This window comes from Xenopus laevis, chromosome 9_10S, assembly GCF_017654675.1.
Source record: "Xenopus laevis strain J_2021 chromosome 9_10S, Xenopus_laevis_v10.1, whole genome shotgun sequence".
In the NCBI taxonomy this organism is placed as follows: Eukaryota; Metazoa; Chordata; class Amphibia; order Anura; family Pipidae; genus Xenopus; species Xenopus laevis.
The window spans coordinates 22,266,409-22,289,453 of NC_054388.1; the positions used below are offsets into that span (position 1 = coordinate 22,266,409).

Genomic DNA, 23,045 nt, shown 5'->3' on the forward strand with positions numbered 1-23,045 from the left:
TCTGTCTCACACAAGTAACACTTCTCCTGGCATTTTCCCATATTTCCTGCCATTGTTCCAAGGTGAAAGTGGTGGAGAGCTCTCTCTCCCATTGTTGGGCTGGACAATCTTAATAAATCGTTTCAAACTATGGAAAAGTACACAGTGGTTTTATACATTTACTTGGCTGTGGTAAATTGTGGAATATCTAACCCACACAGTATATGGAATATGGATATATATCTATAATACGCGCAACATTTTGGTGCCGTGACCCAGATAGTATTTCAAATTTTAGAATACCCTCCGGTATTTAGCGATGGCAGACACACATTCATAGACAGGTGCAGTGTCCATCAAGATCAACCTTTTGATCCAGAAAAAGTCACAAAACCATTAGAGGTGGATAATTTGCTTCCTGACTCCAAGATGGCAACTGGACCAGACCCTGGATCTAGTGTACTAATAGCTGGTTTTTATAAACCTGTTTTTTCCATTTGCTAAAAAGCCATCCAATCCATTCTTGAAACTATGTAATATATCTGCTATTACACCAGGAAGTCAATTACACGCTTCAAAACTCTCACTGTAAAAAACCCTTTTTAAATATTAAGATGGAACCTCCTTTGTGCTCTTCTTGATGCAGCTTAGTAAGGATCAATGACCTGCCTCCACTTCAGCTGGCCCTGAGATAGTGGGCGTGAACTGGATCTTTCCCCGGTGCTAGTGAAGTCTGGGCTATGTACATGGAGATGGACAAGGCAGACCCACTAGGACTGGGGCCCACCAGGATCTCTCCCGGCATCCCAGAGGGCTTGTCCAACATTGCCTGTATATAGTTATCATATCTTTCCTTAAATGAACAGTAACATCAAAAATTGAATGTGTTTTTGAGTAATGAATTGATAATGTAGGATTGCCCTGCACTAGTAAAACTGGGGTGTTTGCTTCAGAAAGACTATTAGTTTATATAAATCAAATTTGTCTAAAATGACCAATCCTTCATAAAGCAATTCCGATTACTAAATAAATTAGCTTTCCAGTGCTTATATAACTAAATCTATAGAATATGCAATATTAAGATTACATACCCCTTGACCTGTGACCTCAAATGAACGTGACCTTTTCTTTCTGCGCTTCACCTCAAGAGACTCCTCCCTCTTCTCCAGCTTTTGTGCTTGTTTTTTTTGTGTCCGGTGCCATAGATTTGGAGAATCTCTGTGATTACTGCCACCTCCATGGACTGCCACTATTTCCCCTGTGGTGCTAGACAGATTGTCCTCACTGGCTGCATGGTGAAGGGATGAGCTAGGAAACCTCTGGTCAGTGAATACGGTGTCCTCGCTCTCACTCATAGAGTGAACTGACAGGTTACTCCTCTCTTTCATGGGCTGCAGGCGGTCACCTTCTAGAACCCTTGAACGCCGCCTTGCTGCCTTTACAGCAATGCTTTGAATGCTGGTCGTAATCTCTTTTTTCTCTGGAAGGGCCAAGCAGAGATATTGTGAAATCAATGTAAAGTCAACTGCTAAAAACATGCTACTTGTACTGTGTCCAACATCAAGAAAGGCAGCATCACTAGTGGGTGACAAAATGCCTAAAAAATACCTAAATAAACTAAAAAGTCTTACCATTGCCAGTTCCTCACCACTTGAACCATGTGTGAACTGTGTGAAATGTATTTCTTACACATTTTAGCTAGCAAGGAACAAGTTCTTTCAGGTGTTTTATTGCCTGCAGGGAGCACGACTTTCACTGGCAAAATGCATCATGTGGCATTGCCCTAAACATGATATTGTTCTATATTTACCTAACTAGTGACCTCAGGAGCAATGTGCTATTAAACATATGAATTAAAAGTTTGCTTGGGTACATGCAGACCTCTTAGACATGTGTAAAGTATTGCCAGTGGGCCTGGTCACCCTTAAATAAATTAACAATAATTAAATTAATAAATTAATTTAGATATTTAAACATTTCAATTATTCCAATCTAAACACTATAAACCCAGTCACAAACCAAAGGCATTTTGGTCCACATTTGATCTTACCTCTCTGAAGTCTTTATAGAAAGTTACACTGATAAATGTATTTACATCATCATGAAGCCAAGATGGTAGCTGACTGTCTGGCAGAAAATGACTAATGACTAACCTATACTTACTTTGTAGTGTAAATTAAATCCAAACCTACTGATAAATTATGCAGCCTTTACCATAACTATAATATTTCATAGTTTTTACCAGCATTGTCACACTTCTCTGGACTTTCTCTATTTCAGTAACGTTTCTTTTGAATATGGGAAAACAAAACTGCACTGCACATTCTAAAAGGGGTCTCACTAGCACTCTTATTAGCACTGCCTGCTACCGCTATATTTTCGAACAAAAAAGTAATACCATGCCCTTTGAGGGTCGGACCGGGCCCACCGTGCCTTCCACATGGTCCCCTGCTCCCCTCCACAGGCCCCCTGCCCCAGCCAATAATCCCTAAAGGCCCCCCACTCCAGCAAATCCCCCTCTGTCCTCCTTAAGCCCTCTGCCACCTCTACCATCACATACTGTCTGTTACGTCCCTTCTTGTGCATCATTTTGATCACGTGGTGGGAGGTCGGAAAAGGACTGCAGGAGGCCAGGAACTGCTTGTAGTAGGGAGTGGGTGTGGACCACCAAGGCCCATGAGAGTTGGGGCCCGCTGGGTATATTCCCTGTGTCCCACCGGCCCAGTACGACCCTGTGCCCTTTTCGAAAGATTAGCGGAGAGAACTTACATGTCCATGCTCAAGCGGGCGTGCTTTAAGTCGTGTTGGCACTTCAATAACTGGTCTCTGCTCCAGCTGAATTCATATTCCAATCAGCAAAACAAAGAGGTTGAAGAAGTGTCTCTCACTGTGTAGGACTGGGCTGGTGGGACACCGGGAAAAAACCGGGTGGGCTCCGGCCCTCATCGGCCCACGCCGACCCAGTCCCCAGCCCCCCAACCCTGATCTCCTTGCCCCCAGAAATAAAAGAATTTTCAGCTCTGGTAGCGCATGCACACCATAGTTCGCACATGCGCACCAGGGTGTGTGCACACACGCAGCGCTTGCACGCAGGCGTGCATTCCGGTGTTCGCACATGTGCGTGGGGGCCCCGGAGGTTAGTAACCCGGCTGGCCCCCCCAGCGCCAGTCCGACCCTGGTCTCTCAAGCCACGAGTTAAAAAACTCAAAAAACATTAGTTACTAAACTTTCATTAAAAACAACTAACAGGTATCATTTATGAGACTTGTTTCTAGGACTACAAAGTATACAATCACCCTCGTTCTGGCACTTCATCAGAGGTGGAGTCAGTAAATGCTCTATGCCTTATATACTGACATTCATTAAAAATATCAATTATGAATTATGCTTCTTCCTGAGTAAAGTTTGTTCTACTTCCAGCTGCTGTGAATATCTTCTGTACTACTACAGGGTCCATAATATAATACTGGTGACAAGGATGGGATGTAACACAAAAAAAATCTACAACTACAAGATCATACCTCCAAATTGCCATGTTCCATTTTCCATTTTGGAAATTAAAAAAACAAATTGCCATGTTTATTTTTACAAAATTTGGCAGATTATGAAAGTATGAGCATATTTCTGTTTTTATTTCCAGTTATTACAGTTTTGTTAATGAAGGTGAATTGCCTTTAAGCTGTGAGTCTAACTTTTCCCAAGGGACCTCCTTATCTAAATTGTTACAATTACTTATTTGCTTATCTCAAAATTGTTACAAAGTATCTTAGCTATCTGCCAAAAGCAAATTAAGTTAGAAACTTTGTATCATTTTCTAGCTGTTCAGTGCAGAGAAAGTCAGAACCTTTCAGTACAAACGCGGGACTGCAGGTTGAGCTGTCAAAAGAAGGACAGTATGCAAGATCCCAGTGAGTAAAAAGGAACTTAAGAGACTTTATTATTCCCATAATGGTGTCCCTGGGCCACATAGAAGAGTTTGAAATTGTCAGGCCATCCTCATGGGATTCCTATGCAGAGAGACTGCAGTTTTTTCTCGAAGCAAATAAAGTGACAGACCTTGTGCAGAAATGTGCAGTTCTGCTGAGTGTCATAGGCTCAAAGTCACAAATGCAAGTGCCTTGGCGACATACAGAGAGTTTGCCGCTAAGTTGACAATTCGCAGATACACAAGCAAGCCAGAGCAACTCCATCTGGGGATGCAAACCATATAATAAAAATCCAAAATGACACTACTGAGAAGGACACCGAAACAGATATTTATGTCTCAGAAATTATAAATAGTGTTGAAAATGAATTCACTGATGCAATACTACAAGGATCAGTGAATTCATTTTCAACACTATTTCTGAGACATAAATATCTGTTTCGGCGTCCTTCTCAGTAGTGTCATTTTGGATTGAAAGTAGATGCAGGCTGTGTCTATTCCTTAATTTCAGAGGAAACTTTCCATGTATTATGGCCCACTAATTGCCCACCTATTTTACCATGTGAAGTTAGACTTGTTGATGAAAATAAAAAGCCTGTGGATGTTGTGGGCGCATGCTTTGTTAAAGTCCACTATGGAACAAAAAGATGAAAACTATGCCTCATTATTACTGAAGCACAAAAAGCAAGCTTAATAGGAGTAGAGTGGTTTGAGCCCTTAGGCATTCAATTAACAGGAGTAAATTACGCAACAACAGACTCTTTGCAAAGTGACCTCAAAGTCACTTGAAGAAGGCCTCTGCAAATTTAAGGGCTCACCAATATCATTCCTGCTGGATCCCAAAGTTGTCCCAATACGCATAAAGCCACGACCTGTACCATTTGCTCTCCTGCCAAAAATAAATGCCAAAATAGATTATTGGTGCAACAAGGCGCGTTAATTCCAGTAACCAGCCAAACTTGGTCCACCATAATAATGCCTGTGCTGAAGCCTAATGGAGATGTGAGGATGTGTGCTGATTATAAATGTACAATCAACAAGGCATTACAGGAACATCCATATCAAATTCCTGCTGTCAATCAGATTCTCAGCACCTTGGCAAAAGTTATTTGCCAAACTTGATTTAGCTCAAGCATACCAGTAGTTACAAGTGGATGATGCAGCTGCTGATAAAACAATTATCACACAAAGGAGCATTTAAAACTAATTGTTGCAATTTGGAGTTTGCATTGCATAGTGTGTTCCAGAAATTGATCAATGACCTCCTTTCCAGTCTGCCAGGGGTGGTGCTATATTTGATGATGTCCTCATTGGAGCAGACTCTATGGAATCATTAACTGAAAGGGTAAGTGCAGTATTACAGTGATTTCAGATGCTGGGTTAAAATTTTAGAAAGAAAAATGTGTTTTAGGAGTACCAAGTGTACAAAGTTGATGCAAATGGGATACATCTAACAGATGCAAAAGTAAAAGCCATTCATAAAGCTCCAGTTCCCAAAAAAATAGGAGCTGCAAGCATTTCTCAGCCTCTTAAATTACTACCATTCCTTCTTGAAAGACAAAGCTACTGTGGCTGAGCCACTGCACAGACTACTGGACAAAAATGCTACCTGAAAGTGGTCAGCCCTGCATGAGCAGGCATTCAAGGATGCCAAGAGACTCACCATCAGACACTGTGTTAGTACATTATGATTTGCATAAACCTCTTAACCTCACATGTGATGCTTCTCCTTATGGAATAGGGGCTGTTTTAAGTCATACTACACGGACCATGAGTACCACAGAGAGGAATTATGCTCAGATTTATAAGGAAGCTTTAGGCAGTGGTAATGAAATTCTATGAGTACGTGTATGGCAGATGTTTTGCTATTATTACTGATCACAAGCAATGAAGTAGGAAGGAGCACTCCAAACGCAGGCTCTGCTGCAACAAACTTTTATTCTCATAACATGTTTCGGATCATAAGTGTGAAAAAGGATCCATGTGATCCGAAACATGTCGTGAGAATAAAAGTATTTTGCAGCAGAGCCTGCTCCTTCCTACTTCATTGCTTATGGATTGAATCTGGTCTGCTGGTGTGACCAATTTGGAAAGAGAGAATATTAACAGGGGTGTGGAGGTGAACAACTCGTGTTTTTTTATATTACTGATCACAAGCCATTAGTGGGTCTGTTAAAAGAATAATGAGCCTACTGCACAGATACTTTCTCCACACATGTTGAGATGGTGTTTATTGCTAAATGCATATGACTATGAGTTGCAGTACCGCCCAGGAAAAGAGATAAGTAATGCAGAGGTACCTTTGAGAAAACTGTTAGGATGATTTAGAGAGTGATATTCTGAGACAATTTGTAATTGGTTTTCATTTTTTATTGTTGAAGGTTTTTGACATATTTGGCCTTTTATTCAGCAGATCTTCAATTTGCCTTTTAAGAAGTCTGGTAACTAGGGTCCAAATTATCCTAGCAACCATGCATTGATTTGAATAAGACTGGACTGGAATATGAATATGAGAGGGCTTGAATAGAAAGATGAACAATAAAAAGTAGCAATAACAATACATGTGTAGCCTTACAGAGCATTTGCTGTTTAGATGGGGTCAGCGACACCCATTTGAAAGTTGCAAAGAGTCAAAAGAAAAAGGCAAATAAGTATAAAAAATAAATAATGAAAACCAATATAAAAGTTGGTTAGAATTGGCCACTCTATAACATACTAAAAGTTACCTTAAAGGTGAACCACCCCTTTAAGCCGTTTACCTGTAAGCACTCTCGATTTTTTTTCGAAGTACCAGCCTTGTCTGAGGTCCTCATGCTAGAGTCCTTACCTAGAATCCCCTCTGCAGACATCAGATATTGCGTGCATGACAGCTACCGACCCAGTTTTATCTCGAGTGTTGAACTGGGTATGAAAGGGAAGGCCAAAAATACGTTTAAAATAAGAGTTTACACCTTTTGAGAAAGCCAGCATGAACTCTCTGCATACAAAGGTTGCCTATTGTGGGGAAATAGATTTGTAATTCCCAAAGCAGGGCAAAACCATGTTCGCAAAGCCCTACATGAGAGTCAACCAGGCATTGTAAATATGAAAGCCCTTGCTAAAAGTTTATGGAAAGTAACCTTATTCGTCATGTTACAACAGCACCATTCCATCCATCCTCAAATGGACAAGCTGAGTGAATGGTCCAGACTACAAAGTATGCATTAAAAAGGATAATTGATGGTGACTGGAATTATAGACTGGCAGCAGCACATAACACCTTTTGCTAGCACTGGCTGTAGTCCTGCAGAACTTTTGATGAGGCTTCTGATTTACAAAATAAACAGGAAGATCAATTCCATAAAAATGCACAGGCCTCCACAGTGAGGATGTTTTAACCAGGTAATAGTGTGTATGCCAGAAATAATGCAGTGGGATCAAAATGGACACCAGTAGTCATTGTTGAAGCCATGGGCCCTGACTCTTTCTGTCATTCTATCCTGCTGGTAATTGTTTTCCCTAGCATCTGCCTCTCTATCTGTTTATTCCTCCCAACTTTTTGGCAGTTCAGCCACGTTTCTTCCTGAGTAAAGTTTGTTCTACTTCCAGCTGCTGTGAATATTTGTACTACTACAGGGTCCAAAATATAATAGGGATTTTAGCCAAATAAAATTCCAAGGCATTGAAAATGTTAAATTAGGAGTAAGGGGGGGAGATGCACTTAAAATCACTGATCAGAGAGAAGTATATTGGATATTTACTTTAAAAACTTGCTTTCCCTAGGGGTTAAATGGTGATTGGGAAGTATCGTCCTTCGTTTCTATGCAGTGTTTAAATATCTTCTGTATATTCCTCAAAATTTCATTGGATGGGAAGGTGCACTTGGATGGGTCAGCTCTTTCACTTCTCTTTGTTGTTATATAAGGGATATTATAATGAATTGATGTTTTTAATGAATGTATAAGGCACAGAGCACTTACTGAATCCACCTCTGATGTGCCAGAACGAGGCATAGAAAAACGTCAGGTGATTATATATGTCATAGTCCAGAAAATAAGTTTCATAAATGATACCTGTAAGCTGTTTTTAATGAAAGCTTGGTGAAATTTTTTTTTTAATTTTTAACTCGTGGCTTGAGAGACACTTCTTCAAACTCTTTCCTTTTCTAAAGAGCCTAACAGAGAGTTCTCTTACCTCGGTGTGTCAGGACAACCTTGCTATCAGTGCTGTCAGGAAAATAGTTTATTTGGTTACGTGGTAGGTACTATTGGAGAAAGGAAACACAAGATATATCAGCATCGTCTACTATAAAATAATAGAATCAGTAGCTGTTAAAAATGCAACAATTTTACCATTCCGTACATCTGCCAAGCAGAAAGGCATGGCTATAGTATTCCACCAGGTCTTGGTTTCAATACTTGGCTCAAGACAGAATTATGTACCTATATGGACTTAACTGGAAAAGATGGAGTTTGAGGCATGGGCTCTCAGCTACAGATGAGCTATGATTCTGAAGCTGTATGATCACAACTTCACAGAGATACAATTATTTCCATTTAACTTTTTTACATGGCTCCCTAATTTACATTGTTTTCAGGACCAGCTGCAGAGACATGCATGGATGGAATTGATATCCATCCAGGACAAAATCTTGATCCAACACAACTAACCTCTTTGCTGATTATTCCATTCACATGGATTGGGGGAGGAGTCACCACAGCACCATTCTTAAGATGTCGAGCACGTGGGCTGGTTTTGAATACTTTGTTTGTGTCACTGGAGATGAAAGCATACAGATATGATGCTTGAATGATCAATATACAATAACGCATTAATGGCTTATCTAAGCAGTTTATATAACTGGTTAGAATGCATTTCTGGGCACTTCTTAAATGTACAATTTTCTTTTTTTCTTTTCATTTTGATGAAATTAATATTGCAGGTGAAGGTGACAAAGAAGTTCTGTTGTTATGACTATATGCTAGTGATCAGGGACGCTACTGCCATGAGGCAAGTTGAGAAAGTTACCAGGGGTGGCAAAAAAGCAGTTCTTGGTAACTTTAAGAGCTGAAAATTTCAAATTTAAACCGATTGCACGCTCCGCACTAGCCATGAGGCCCTCCTACACCCGCTCGGGCACTTGAAATTTTATGTGCTGGGTTTGAGGGGGGGGCAGCATCAGAAAAGCCGCCTCAGGGCGGTAAGGAAAAAAAAAATTTAATTGTATTGTACCCTTATACAGATCTTTCTTTACACCCTTTATCGGCTATACACTTTCTTCATTTCAGTAATATTATTTGAAAAAAAAAGGACACCAAAACATCACTAAAAGTTGTAGAAAATGGCCTTATGTAAATGTGTGGAATGGCCCTCTGCTCATGTAAATCTATACAACTTTTAATAGAGACAATACCTTCTTGGCCCTTTCTGCTGCTGACTTGCATTGCCTGGTAAAGCTACGTTTTTATCCACAAGTACCCCAAGTGCTTTTTCCTCAAAAGGGTCCACTCCCATTAAAGGTGTAAATGGCTTGCATATTTTCGAATCCCAAATGCATAGTTCTACACTTATCAATATTGAATGCCATCTGCCACTTAGCTGTACCTAATATGGAACCTATGGCACCTAAGAACCCTATACCAAGTAGAGAATTTTCCACTAGTAGCCACCCATATACCAACAGCATTGCCAAGACCAACATGCCTTTGTTTAAAAAGCAAATGCAGCTCTGTATAAAATGCTTTGGCAAAAAGTAAGAAGTAAATTCTACTGCAACCTCACTCGCCATGTTCCTACTTACCTTTGTAGGGGTCCGTGTGGTTAACTTGCTCTATGCTTGGAAATCCCCTAATATCTGAAAATTTCCTGGCTTTGGCTCAGCTAAGAGTTAGGCCTAATTTGTTTTTGGGAGGGGGAGTGTTAATTTTCCAAGTTAAAGCATTCCCCTGGCAGTTCCAGATTTGGCCAGGAAGTGTCATTATTTCCTGCACTTCTTCTTTGGACTTTAACTTTAAGAGGGTGCATAAGGTTGCTAGGAACCTTGGACTTAAGCCTCAGAAAGGGAAAGGCCTCTCCCTTCCTCCACAGATTAAAGGAACAGTAACACCAAAAAATAAAAGTGTTTTAAAGTAATGAAAATGTCATGTAGTGTTTCCCTGCACTGGTAAAACTGATCTGTTTGCTTCAGAAACACTACTATAGTTCATATTAACAAGCTGCTAAGTAGCAATGGCGAAAATTGAAAAAAGGCTATATGGCACAGGATAAGTAGTGGATAACAGATAACATTATGTTCTACAGAGCTTATCTGCTATCAGCTATGTAACTTGAGCCTTTTCTCCTTTGAATGGCTGCCCCCATTACTACACATCAGCTTATTTATATATACAATAGTAGTGAAGCAAACACAGCAGTGTAGCAACTTACTAGTGCAGGGCAACACTGCAATGCATTATATTTTTAATTAAAAAAAGTATTCCAAATCCTATTTAATCATGTTAGTCAAGCAAAATCAACTTTAATTACACTGTATATATTATATAAAACTTGTTTCCATCAGTGTGGGAACTCATAATTATAGCAAGCAGGCAGGAGCCATTTTGCGGACACTGTTACAAAGACAAGCCTTGTATCATCTCAGAATCTTGTTTGTGCACCAGAATGGGGGACCTGATGTCCATCCCCATGCCCTGGCTACACAATCAAATGTTTAAGAGAACTGGGGGAATGTGAGGAGAGCAGTGACATCTAGGAAGTGCTGAATGGAAAGTGAAAGTAATTGCTTGCCTTGCCTCTATGCCTAGGCATAGAGGAGGGGCATGCAATATTTGATTGACAGCTGAGATTTTTAAACGAGTTTACAAAAGCTATGAATGCTTTAATAAAAAAAAGAATTTGGATTTCATGTTTAATTTGAAAAGGACTTTTATTATACAGCTTTTTATGTCTGGGTGACAGGTCCACTTTAAAATCAATTAAATTTTTTGATGTAACTGGTCCTTTAATGTGAGGGCCCAGTTGAGACTGAGGGCCTAAGGCTCTGATGTAAACAGTGCTCTACACTATTTGAGTGTAAGCTAGTCCTGGGTAGAAAGTAGTTATTTTCCTGGCATGATCAGTCCATCGTAATGCCATGCTGATTATAATGCAGAAATGATAATGCCATTTTCCAGAATATAATCTTGAATGTGCTCTCTTGACAAATGTCTAAATAACTTGTCCTCCACAAATGTCAAACTTTCAGGTCAATAATTGGCAGGTTGAGATTTTAATCCCCTTTTAAATACTGGATCAGCTTTCCTCTAATTTTTCCTCTAGGTGCCATATCAAATAAAAGGGAGTCTGAGAAAATTTGTGGCCCGGCTCTACTAAGTTCTGAGCTCTGTTTCAGTTCATCATACTGAAATGAAAAACTTTCTGAATAAAATCAATTAAGAATTCTGTACCATTTCTGGAATAATCAAGTTTATCTTCACTCTCAGCATCTGTTTCTTTTCATTCTGTCTTATTGGGAGCCATATTTGGATTGAGTTAAATCCAATGTCTTTGGGGGGGGGCTACCTTTTCTAGCAGATGTGTTAGAACATGCTCAAATAACTGACTGTTGCACAAACAAAATAAATAACTTTGGCACAAATCTTGCATGTAGAAAGGGAGGATTTCTGGTTATTTTGCAAGAGTGTGCTCTAATACTAGGCAGAAAGAGCCCCCCAAAGGCTGCATTGGATCTAACACCAACTTTTTCATGAAGAGAAAATGGAGATATATGCTGAAATGGAGAGAGCAAATTAACTTGATTATTTTCAGAAACAGATTTTAGTATGATGAAGCTTATCTAAAATCTTTGCCATAGTTCCCCTTTAAGTACCATATCATGTTTCAGCTGACAACTTGTTTGAAGTGAGCCCTGTATATTTTTACACCTGTAACTCTCACCACTCTACTGTGCGCATCAAGGGAAATAACCACATTTGTTTTCAGAGTTCTGTAAACAAAGTATACCCATTTTGTAAAGGAGAAATTACCTCAACCCCCATAGGATAGTGTATCCTTTTTGTCACACTGCCAAGAGCACGTTTACATGGTTGGGTATATATAATATAATATATATATATATATATATATTCCAAAGATAACATACAACAAAAATACAGTGCGTTCCCTGGTTTGAAATGGATCTCTGGGGTTTAGTGATGCAGTCCTTTATATTTGCCCCAATCTTCCTTACCTGTCTGTCTCAGAAAGAATTTGTGGCAGAAGATTCTTGTAGGAGTCCCGGTGAATTGGATTCCTATTGTCAGAACCAAATGTCCTTACACTTTCCTGGTCTGAGTCAGGCTCCTGTAGGTTCTCTTCTGCTGTGAGATTTGGGATTTTGGGTAGGCAGCTCTGGCTATCCTGCAGATGTCAGATTCACAAAAAACATGAATAAAATACAAAAAGAAAAGCAATACAAAAAGCATAAGGCTCCATCAAGATTCTTACATTTCCTATAGCAGACACAGGGTATATTTTGACCTACTTATCCATTGACCTTAGTGAAGACAAAAACTACAGGGATGATTTATTAAACTGTGACTTTTCTGTTTCTGGCTTTTTGAAACGAAAACTCAAAAAAAGTTGCAGTAAAAATAGCACAACCTTTCCGGGATTTATTATTATGCACAGGTATTGTTACAATGCCAACATATTTCACAGCAGTGACTAAACTGCGACAATTCTGAATCCAAAATACCCCACAGAAAACTTGTCAAAATCATGTCAAAATCAAGTTCTTCTTTGATTCATGGTTTTAGAAGTTGTTGGGAGTTTTTGATGCTGGCTTTTTTGCGTCATTTTAAGATTTTTGTGAGTTTAGTCATGGTTTCAAAAACCCCAAATTACTAATTTACTTATTAGTAATATAAGGGCTAGAGTACCACAAGCCTGCTTCACTGCTTTTGCTGGAAAAGGTGACATGCACAATGTTTTAGCCTAGAAACACTAAAATTACTTCATTTTACATACCTTTAGGGCCAAGACTGCTGCTTTGTCAAGAACCCCTTCTTCCAGCTCCCGAAAGTACAGCTCATACAAATCATTTAATTGGTGAGGAACAGTCAGATTGTGATCTGTTTAGTTGCATATGGAGACAATTAGCATACATTATTTCAGTATGTATATTTATAATACTTTGTTATTCCTAATCACTGGAGTAAAAACTAGGAATTAACATCAGTAAGCCAGACACAAAATAAGAAGCCCTTGGAAACACTCTAAAACACTCTAAAACCCTTGCAGTTAAAGGAACAGTAACACCAAAACATTTAAGTGTTTTAAAGTAATGAAAATATCATGTACTGTTGCCCTGCACTTTTCTCTTTTGAATGGCTGCCCCCATTGCTACACAGCAGCTTGTTTATATAAACTATAGTAGTGTTTCTTAAGCAAACACAGCAGTTTTACCAGTGCAGGGCAACACTGCATTAAATTTTCATTACTTTAAAACACTTATATTTTTTGACGTTACTGTTCCTTTAAAGCATGCTCTGTTACTTTCTTTAATTTCTGAAAAATATAATTACAGGTATGAGACCTGTAATCCAGAAGGCTCAGGACCTGGGGTTTTCCAGATAACAGATCTTTTCATAATTACTAGAAAATCAATTTAACATGAAATAACCCCAATAGGCTGGTTTTGTTTCCAATAAGGAATAATTATACTTTAGTTGGGATTAAGTAAAATGTACTATTTTATTATTATAACATATATTTTGTTATTTTAAAACATATGTTTTGTTATGTTAAAATAACATTTGTTTCTTTAAAGTTTCCCTTTAAAGAAACAAGGAGGAGGTGGAGATGTTAATAGGAACAGACCAAGGTCAGGACAGGCAGAATCAGTAACCAGGCAGGAGTTTCACAACAAGCATGGGCTTAAGAAGGACCTGCAACCCAGGAGTACTTTTTTATTTGAACTTTTAGCAGCATCGGGTTTAATAAATCATAGATAGATATTCTAGGAAAGCATTATTTCTATTTCTCAGCACTTATAAGCTTCAAGACACTAAAACCACCTAAAAGGCAATATTTTTCCCAAAACTGCCTTTTCACCCTAGCATTTTCCGACTTCCCATACATCTACTATCATTTCTATACTTTCTGTTATAAGTCACTGCCCCTTCCTTCATTCTCAGTACCGTATATAATTCTCCTCTGTTGTTGGATGATCTCATCACAGAGAGAGCGGTGTTGCTCAAACCTCTGTACCATGTAGTCCTTCTGTCGGATCATGTTGTCCTTGAGTAGAGCATGGGACTGCATCTCTGTATTCTCAATCTCCAGCTCGTGCACCTTACACAGGAGGCTTAGTATTTCCCGTTGATCATCTGAGCTGATGCGCTTTGGTAGAGCCTCCTCCAGCCTCCGTGCATGATGGCGGACATCCCTGAACCTCTTTTCCAGCTCCAACTGTATGATATCAAGATAAGATAATGTAAGGGTCACAGAATTCATCTGTCTAAAAAGACCCCCAGCCCACAAACATATACTGAATTAACACCTCAATCATGATGCTCACTGGGCTATTTGCACACCTGGCTCTTCCAGACACAAGTCTGCTGTTATACCCTAGATAGTGATTAATTTCTTTCTTGAGACCATTTCATACCACCATAGGACATTCACTCAATGCAAAGGAAGATGCAATACATTTTTAATTATGATTTAAAGAAATCATAAATAAATAAATAAAACTGGGAGATTGCATGACGTACATTTTTTCAAATCTCTTTGGTATTGCACCAGTAATTGTTCTGCAATCACCAGTATCATTATTCATTTTGTATAGCAATATAAGCATAGTTAGAAGAGTGAAGTGAATACAAAGCCAGCCTGTAGTTTTCAAACCTAAGCTACAGTACAATACGGTTTAACTGTGTACACAATCCTTTATTTTATTTATTTTGTTGGGTACAGTACAACCCCAACTAAAATCCTTAGTGTGGCTGCCTGTTAAGCAAAGGATAGCATATAAAACCCTTCTACTAACATTCAAAGCCCTTCACTCCTCTGCTCCTCATTACATTTCTTCTCTTGTCTCACTATAAGTTCCTGGTCGTCTTCTTCACTCTTCTCAGTCACCTTCTCTTCACACCATCCACATCCACTGCCACCTCTCGTCTCAAACCCTTCTATCTTGCTGCTCCTTACCTCTGGAATTCCATCCCTGAATTCCTCCGTAAGGAATCCTCTCTTAATCTCTTCAAGAAAAAACTAAAGGTGGCCATACAGGGTCCGATAAAAGCTGCCGACAGACCGTGTCGGCAGCTTATTGGCCCGTGTATGGGGCCCCCGACGGGCTTCCCCGATCGAGATCTGGCCGAAAGTCAGCCAGATCTCGATTGGATGGGACGAAAAATCCCGTCGGATCGCAGCTGCATCTATTCGTTGATGCAGTCCCATTAATATTCGTTAGGATCCGATCGTTGGGCCCTAGGGCCCACGATCGGATCAGCCCGATATTGCCCACCTCAAGGTGGGCATATCGGGGAGATATCCGCTTGTTTGGCGACACCGCCAAACGAGCGGATCTCTCCGTGTATGGCCACCGGAGTCTACCACTATAACATTAGCCTAGTCATGTCCCTACTTACTATGCCTTACCTTGTGCACTTTTTTATCTCCAATTTGTACCTGTATGTTAGCCTCCCATCCACTTACTAGACTGTAAGCCCTATGGGGCAGGGACCTCCTTCCCACTATGTCTTACCACATAGCACTTAAGCTCTTTGTCTTATGATTCTGTATATATTTATTATGTGATTTGTCTCCCCATGTATACTTTTATTTATATATTGTACTTTTATGCACTGTACAGCGCTGCAGCTCCTTAACAGTGCTTTACAAATAAAGTTATACATACATACATACTGGACCTACACAATGCCACAGTGGAACTTTGTGAGGACTGGAGCTAAGAATGATTATGGATCATTATAATATATATATTATATATGTATATATCTACAGTGTTTTTATCTAAACTTTCCACTTCTAAATATTTCATTATAGATTTATATTCCAGAAATTCAAGACTGAGAGTCACAAGCGCTGCCTACTTGAGATGGTGGATATTTGGCTGTGAGGCATACCCAAACCTGGAAGTAGGCTCAAACTAAGTGCTGTTTGCATATCTGTGGCTGTTAGCCTTAAGCTGGCCATAGACGCAAAGATCTGATCGTATGAATCATCGTACAATCAGACTTTCCCATCTCCCGACCTGCCACTAACCATTCCGATCAAATAAAGTACAAAAGAACAGATCAGCCGATGTTCTGACCCTGACAGCAATCGTACGAAAGTTACGTCCGACCAAAGCTAGTGACAGTCTCCCTCTGAAAATCGTACGATCAGCAATACATACAGAGATATTATCAGCAGCCGACTTTTCGATCTTTAAACCTGTCCGATCAACCAAACGACAATCTCCGCCAGACGAAAAATGTCAGGACTCTCCACACACGGCCCAAAACTCAGATCTTTGCGTCTATGGCCAGCTTTAGCAATAACTTCTTAAAGTAGAAAGGCAGCAACAGCCAGGCAACCCCCAGGCCATTCCAAAGGGAATACAAAGGGGTCCACAAAATTTTTTTCCTGAGGCGGGGGGCAAAGTCATCAGTCACAAACAACCTGTTTTTCTACAGTACCACAGTTACAATACTATGAGCCGGTTCAGGAAACTGGCCATCATGAGTGCTAAACTGGCGCACAGAGCAATGCAGGAGAGATAAATCTCACAGTTTGGAGCTTGATTCTGACACCAGAACACAAAGCAGCTGCAACTTCACCTTTAATGCAACTAAAACATGTAGCAGTATAAATGCAGTGCCAGATTTTTGCTTAATGCACCAGAACTCAAGAGCAGATTTTTGTGCTTGCTGTACCATATTAGCATGTTGGACGGAGACTGTGGAAAACTATCATATCCTATGTGGAATAGCAGGAATGGTAGCTCTGAATAGGAAGAAGCGTCTCTCTCAGCATGCAGGCAGCCCAATAGAAGTATGGAGTAGGGATGGGCGAATTTAACCCGTTTCATTTCGCCCAAAAATTTGCCGCCGGCGAAATGTCGCAGATGCCCATTAATGTCTATGGGCGTCAAAAACCTGTTTCATTTCGACAAAAATTTGCCGCCGACGAAATGTCGCAGACGCCCATTAAAGTCTATGGGCGTCAAAAAAATTTTGTCGGGCGGCAGTGTCTGTTTGACCAGTGATATTCATTGTTGCACAGCTGGAGGAAATCTTCATCAAGATCAATAGTAGTGTGGAGATCCCTTCCCAAAACTGTTTTACTAATGGGCATTGCTAGGCCATGTGTAGGAAGCCTGCTCCTTCTGCCCTGCATCTATGGCATCTAGCCTCTAGATTGAAACCCATTACTTTGAGTTTATTTGGTATGATGTACAACTGATAGAGCCACATAAAGTTTATATTTTATAGAAATGATAAGCAGTTTATATAGCTTTGATGTTAATTTGGTTAGAAGAGCTGACCACAGTGCTTTCTCAAGTCTGGGTTGAGTCCATGTGATCCCTAATGAACCAAATTGAGCCAGAAAGACTTGCTTCATTTGATAATACCTAAACTGGCTAAGCTTTGGGTCTTTGGCTTCAAATTTAGTACAAAGAGAGCATAGTTCAGTTTGGATCCACCTCTATTTCTGATTTTCTCAGACTTGCCTCCACCTGGTATGGATCCTATGGATTGGAGAAAAGTTGATGTAATTCCTAGAATTAAAAAGGGATTATGATCTCAGGCTGGAAAGTAAATGTGACAAATTTAAAGTCTTATTGAGAGACCACATTCAAAATTATGTCCTGGTGAATGGTATTATGAGTAATAATCAGCATGACTTTATGAAGGATAGGTCATATTAGACAAATTTGATTGCTTTTTATAATGAGGTTAGTAAGATGCTGAACAGTGGGTGAGCAGTAGATGTGATATACTGTATTTGGATTTTTCCAAATCGTTCAATACAGTGTCCCACAAACGACTGCTTTGTAAACTAAGGGCTGTTGGGCTTAATGTAGTCGTTTGCACATGGATAGGAAACTGGCTACAGGATTAGGCACAGAGGGTGGTTGTTAATGGTACATTCTCTACTTGGAGTAAGGTTCTTAGTGAGGTCCCTAAAGGTTCTATATTGAGTCCACTTTTATTTAACCTGTCCATTAATGATGTAAGGGAGGGTATTGTAAGTAATGTATCAGTGTTTGCAGATGACACAAAACTATGCAGCTCAATTAATTCAATTGAGGTGGTGGCATCCTTGCAGCAGGATCTTGACAAACTGGCATTATGTCCAGCTAAGTGGCAGATGAGATTCAATGTCAATAAAATTTAAAGTCATGCACCTGGGAGGTAAAAATATGCAAGCCACTTATACCCTTAATGGGACTGCACAACGCAAATCCATAATGTAAAATGATCTTGGAGTCCTTGTAGATAATAAACTTGGCTGTAGCAAGCAATGCCAGTAGCAGCTTCAAGGGCAACAAGGTCTTGAGCTGTATTAAAAGGGGCAAATATTTGCAGGAGGAGGGGGTTATTCTTTCACTTTACAGAGCTGGTAAAGCCCCATCTAGAATATGCTGTTGTAGTGCATCCTCAGCCTCTGAGACTCGCCTCTCAAATGAGTTGGTGCACTCTCTTGTACTTTGTAGATCCTAGTGATATAACAATAGGTCTATGCACAGTATTTCGTTCTGCACTGTGAGTGTTGCCCGAGTCTCATGTATCAATCCCATCACATTGTGTAATTATGGTTCTTGCTCACTGAGTTGTGATTGTTGTGGCTGTATGTTGGGCTCAGAGCTGGGCTGGCCTAGGAGGTTAGTCCATACATCGGTTTCTAACAGATGCATTTCAAATCTCTCTACTTCAGGAAAGTACCACACAGTCCCACACTTCCTATTTCCTGCTTCCCAAAAGAGAACACCCCTCCCCAGGTATCTCTCTCACAAAAACTGCACTAGTATTACCTACTTATTGCACCCAGCCTCTATTATCCTTCTCATATGCTGGGTCTCATAGAGCATTCTGGGGGATATGTACCTTCCCTTTAGAGTTTTCTCAGACTTCATATATTACAATGTATGCTCAGTTTGAGTTTATACCCTCACCTTATGGATTTGTTTGGGGATAAATATGATATATATATATATATATATATATATATATATATATACACACACACACATATATGCACATGCACTGATATACTATATGGAATCAGAGAACCTGCAAGACCAAGGCCCGAACATTTTTTAAATCTTAAAAAGAAATAGAGTGCACAGGTAAAAACTCCCATAGTACAGTATATCACCCCCTCTCACCTATATACTGACAAACACAATGGTAAAAATCACTCATCAACATCCAGCTTGTTTACACAGCAATTCTACAATTACTTTCATTCAAGTAGTACAAAGGAGAGAAGCATAAAAGAATCTAGTGTGAATTAATAATTTTAATGTTGGATAGATAGTTAAAAACAGATGTCTACTCACAAATGTATAGACAATATAAGCAGTGAGAATATCAGTGAAAAAAAACACTGACTACTGGCTTTCAAATGCATTTCGTGAGGCTCTGTCCTCACTTCCTCAGGGAATAACTGGATCATATTTTAAATTTTCACATCACCTTTAGATTATGGCATATTTTCACATGATCATGTAGGGGGCCTCTCATCTGATGCTTATTGATTTGGTAAGATAGGTTTTTTTTTTTAACTTTTTGTGGTGTAATTATGTCATTTTGGAGTGAAAGTTCCAAGTCTCAATTGTGTGGTATATATTGTCTATATTTGTTTGGCGTTACTCCAGAAATTTGCCTTGCTTTACAAGACTCTGACACATTTCCAAACAAGCATGATGGGTTACCTTCTGTCTGCGCAGTTTGTTTTGATCTCCTTCCAATATTTGAATGGTTTCTCTTGCTGTAATCACCTCAGGGGGTTCAATAAAGTCAGACTGGTCATCGCCTGTATCTGAGTCCTTCTCACTGTCATCTTTGCCATAGGTTTCTTTCCTGTGTTCATCTCTCCACTTTCTGGCTCGCCGGGTCTTCTCCTGCTCCCATCTTTAAAAAAACAGCATTATTTTTTATCTTGTTTTATTCGGTTTATTTCATTTTGCCTTAAAAATGGGGCAAGAAAAATGTCATCTCATAATGTGTATAATATATAAAAGATCTTTATCATATTGCTGGATCTTTAATTTCATTAAAGGAAACTACACCTTCTGAATCAATACTTAACCAGCAGATAATGTATATCATAATAAGTGACCTACATAGTAACATATATATAGCATGCCTTACTGCTAGTTGACCCAGAGGAAGGCAAAAAAAAAACAAACATTTGAAGCCTCTCCAATTTACCTCAGAGGGGGAAAAATTCCTTCCTGACTCCAAGGTGGAGTCAGACTAATCCCTTGATCAACTTGTACTATGAGCTATCTTCCATAACCCTGTACCACCCCCCCCCTTGCTAAAAAGCCATCCAACCCTTTTTTAAAGCTATCTAATGTATCAGCCAGTACGACTGATTCAGGGAGAGAATTCCACGTCTTCACAGCTCTCACTGTAAAAAAAACCCTTCTGAATATTTAGCTGGAAAGAACTTCTGGTAAAAAGGAGAGATTATTATATTATCCCCTTAGATATTTATACATAGTTATCATATCACCCCTTAAGCACCTCTTCTCCAGCATGATCAACCCCAACTTGGCCAGTCTTTCCTCATAGAAAAGATTTTCCATACCTTTTACCAGCTTAGTACCATTTCTAATTCAATAATATCCTGTTTGAAGCACTGGAGATGAAAACGGTACAGCATTTTCTAGATGGGGGCCTTACCAGTGCTCCTTTCTCAAGAAATTCATTCCTTACAAGGTGGGTTTATAGGTATAGTTCTGCACCTACTCTGCAGTAATGAGGAAGTGCCGAGAGGTCTCCATCTGCATTTCCATAGAACTGTTTTCAATCTCCATCAGCTGTCGCCGAATGTCCATTTGTTCCCGGAATGCCCTAATGAGCTGCTCCTTTAGCTGCTCCATTTCATGTCTGCCATAAGTTGAACTGTGGAGCTGCACCTCCGCTGAAACATACAAACTAGGGCACATCAGTTGGGACAAAATGTTACTTCAGTGGTTGCTTCTAAGAGAAGTATTAACCAGTTGCCTCAGCAACCCACAGGTTAACAGAGGCACTCCTGTTAACTTTAAGAGACGAAATTGTGATTTTTAAAGTGGAATTTCAGCTCTTCTTATCAAAGTTAACTAAATACACAAGAGTAAATAACGGTTATTATAGTAATAAAGTACAGCACTACTGTACAAATGTACACAGCCAGTAGTCCTACAAAGCTTTACAATTAGGACCCTCATATGTAGGGGCTTATTTTTTAAACAAGCAGTAACACCAAAAAATGTAGAGTATTTTTCGTATTCAAATATTTTGCAGCTTAAGAGCATATAATAATTTGAGGTTTAAAGAAACAGTAACAACAAAAAAATAAAGTATTTTAAAGTAATAACAATATAATGTACTGTTGCCCTGCATAGGTAAAACTGGTGTGTTTGCTTCAGAAATGCAACTAGTTTATATAAACAAGCTGCTGTGTAGCCATGGGGGCAGCCATTCAAGCACAGCTACTTTCTGAAGAATCCTATTGTTTACTACAGAGATTATCTGTTATCTGCTGTGTCTCCTGTGCCTTTTCTCTTTTGTCAGTTTTGAATTACTTTGATTTTTTTTTAATTGAATCTGGCCCCAAGTGTTAGCCCAGCACCCTATCTTTTTTTTCTGTCAAAGTACATGCACATGCATTAGCATGGAATGTAGGGATGATTCTGGCTTCCAGGTGAAGAGATCTTTATATTATATAATTCTATCCCATTTAGATTATGGGAAAATAATGACTAGTTATTGCTTCTCCCATTGATCCTAGGTTGGCCAAGGAATAAGTGTTATGCAGACTTTTATGCTTTATACTTTTTATTTATCATACAAATGCTTCTGCAAGGTGCAAACATTTAGTGCAAAGATCACAAAAAATTATAAAGTGCAAACAAATAGAACAATTTAAAAAAACTATTGATAAATTAAAGGTACCATTACTAGCTTAGTCAATGTATAAGGTATATTAAAGAACATTAATGAGTTGTTCTGGGAATGATCCCATGGAAGGATATTGATAGGGGTTCCAAGAATTTGTGGCGGTGGAGACATTGGGTAAGGGTGGGGCAGTTGAGATGTACACAAACCAGGATTTGATTGTGTAAAAACTGTAGCGGTGCAGTGGGGGAGGCCGCTGCTTAGTTTGCGAGGATGCCTGCAATCTTCTTGAGTGTACATCCAACGCACTCATACTTTTAAGCACTCTACTGCTGTACTAAGATTTTCTGGAGAAATTATGTCATTACACAAGGTGCAAAATCCAAATATTTAAAGGGCCCGTGGCTAATTACTCACTGCCCAAGTAGGTTTTGTTTGTTGTTAGTTCCTGGGTGCGTTCTTGTACTGATTATAGTGTGTAACCTATTGCCTGCTTCTGATAATTGCTGCTTGTCCTGACCTTATTGCCTTCCCTGATTACGATTCTGATTTGGTACTGCACTGCTCTAATGGTATTTACCCTAGCCTGTCCTCTAACAATGTATTGCTTGCTCCCAGTCCATCTGTATAACAATCTGGTTCCGTTGCCTGCCCAGAATTTGAGCCTTGGCTCTCTCACTATAAGACTTGGTGGCATCAGAGTAGCAGAGAGCTCCTTCCAAAGCGAAAGGCGGAAGTGTGAGCCATGACCCGAATCTTGGCTCTTATTCTGGGTTTGGGAAATCCGGTGTATCTATATCAAAAGAATTTTAATAACTGGCATTTTGCAGTTCTTTCTTCAGTGTGTTTTCGTCCATACGCTTTCCTCAACACGTTTTCACCAAGATGAAACAATTTAAAATTCCTGCCCTGGAAATTACATTTTCCACATATAAATGAGATTTGCATTCTGTTGACACTACTTATCTCCCAGTGGGTTTTGCATTAGGACATTTCCGTAGCAATGCTTTCTCTGGGAACTCAATCAGAAAAGAGTCTGTGCGTTTTTTTGGGCAACA

The 23,045-nt window shown here is 39.5% G+C and overlaps 1 protein-coding gene across 1 annotated transcript in view; it reads right to left on the reverse strand.

Annotated features, from left to right (window-relative positions):
• kif19.S (kinesin family member 19 S homeolog) overlaps positions 1-23,045 on the reverse strand; it is a 95,318-nt gene that overhangs the window by 15,149 nt on the left and 57,124 nt on the right. The window contains 8 exon segments of the mRNA NM_001085724.1: positions 1,071-1,459; positions 8,078-8,147; positions 8,554-8,659; positions 12,111-12,280; positions 12,890-12,993; positions 14,062-14,332; positions 19,812-20,010; positions 20,854-21,028. Of these exon segments, the coding sequence (NP_001079193.1) occupies positions 1,071-1,459; positions 8,078-8,147; positions 8,554-8,659; positions 12,111-12,280; positions 12,890-12,993; positions 14,062-14,332; positions 19,812-20,010; positions 20,854-21,028 (1,484 nt within the window).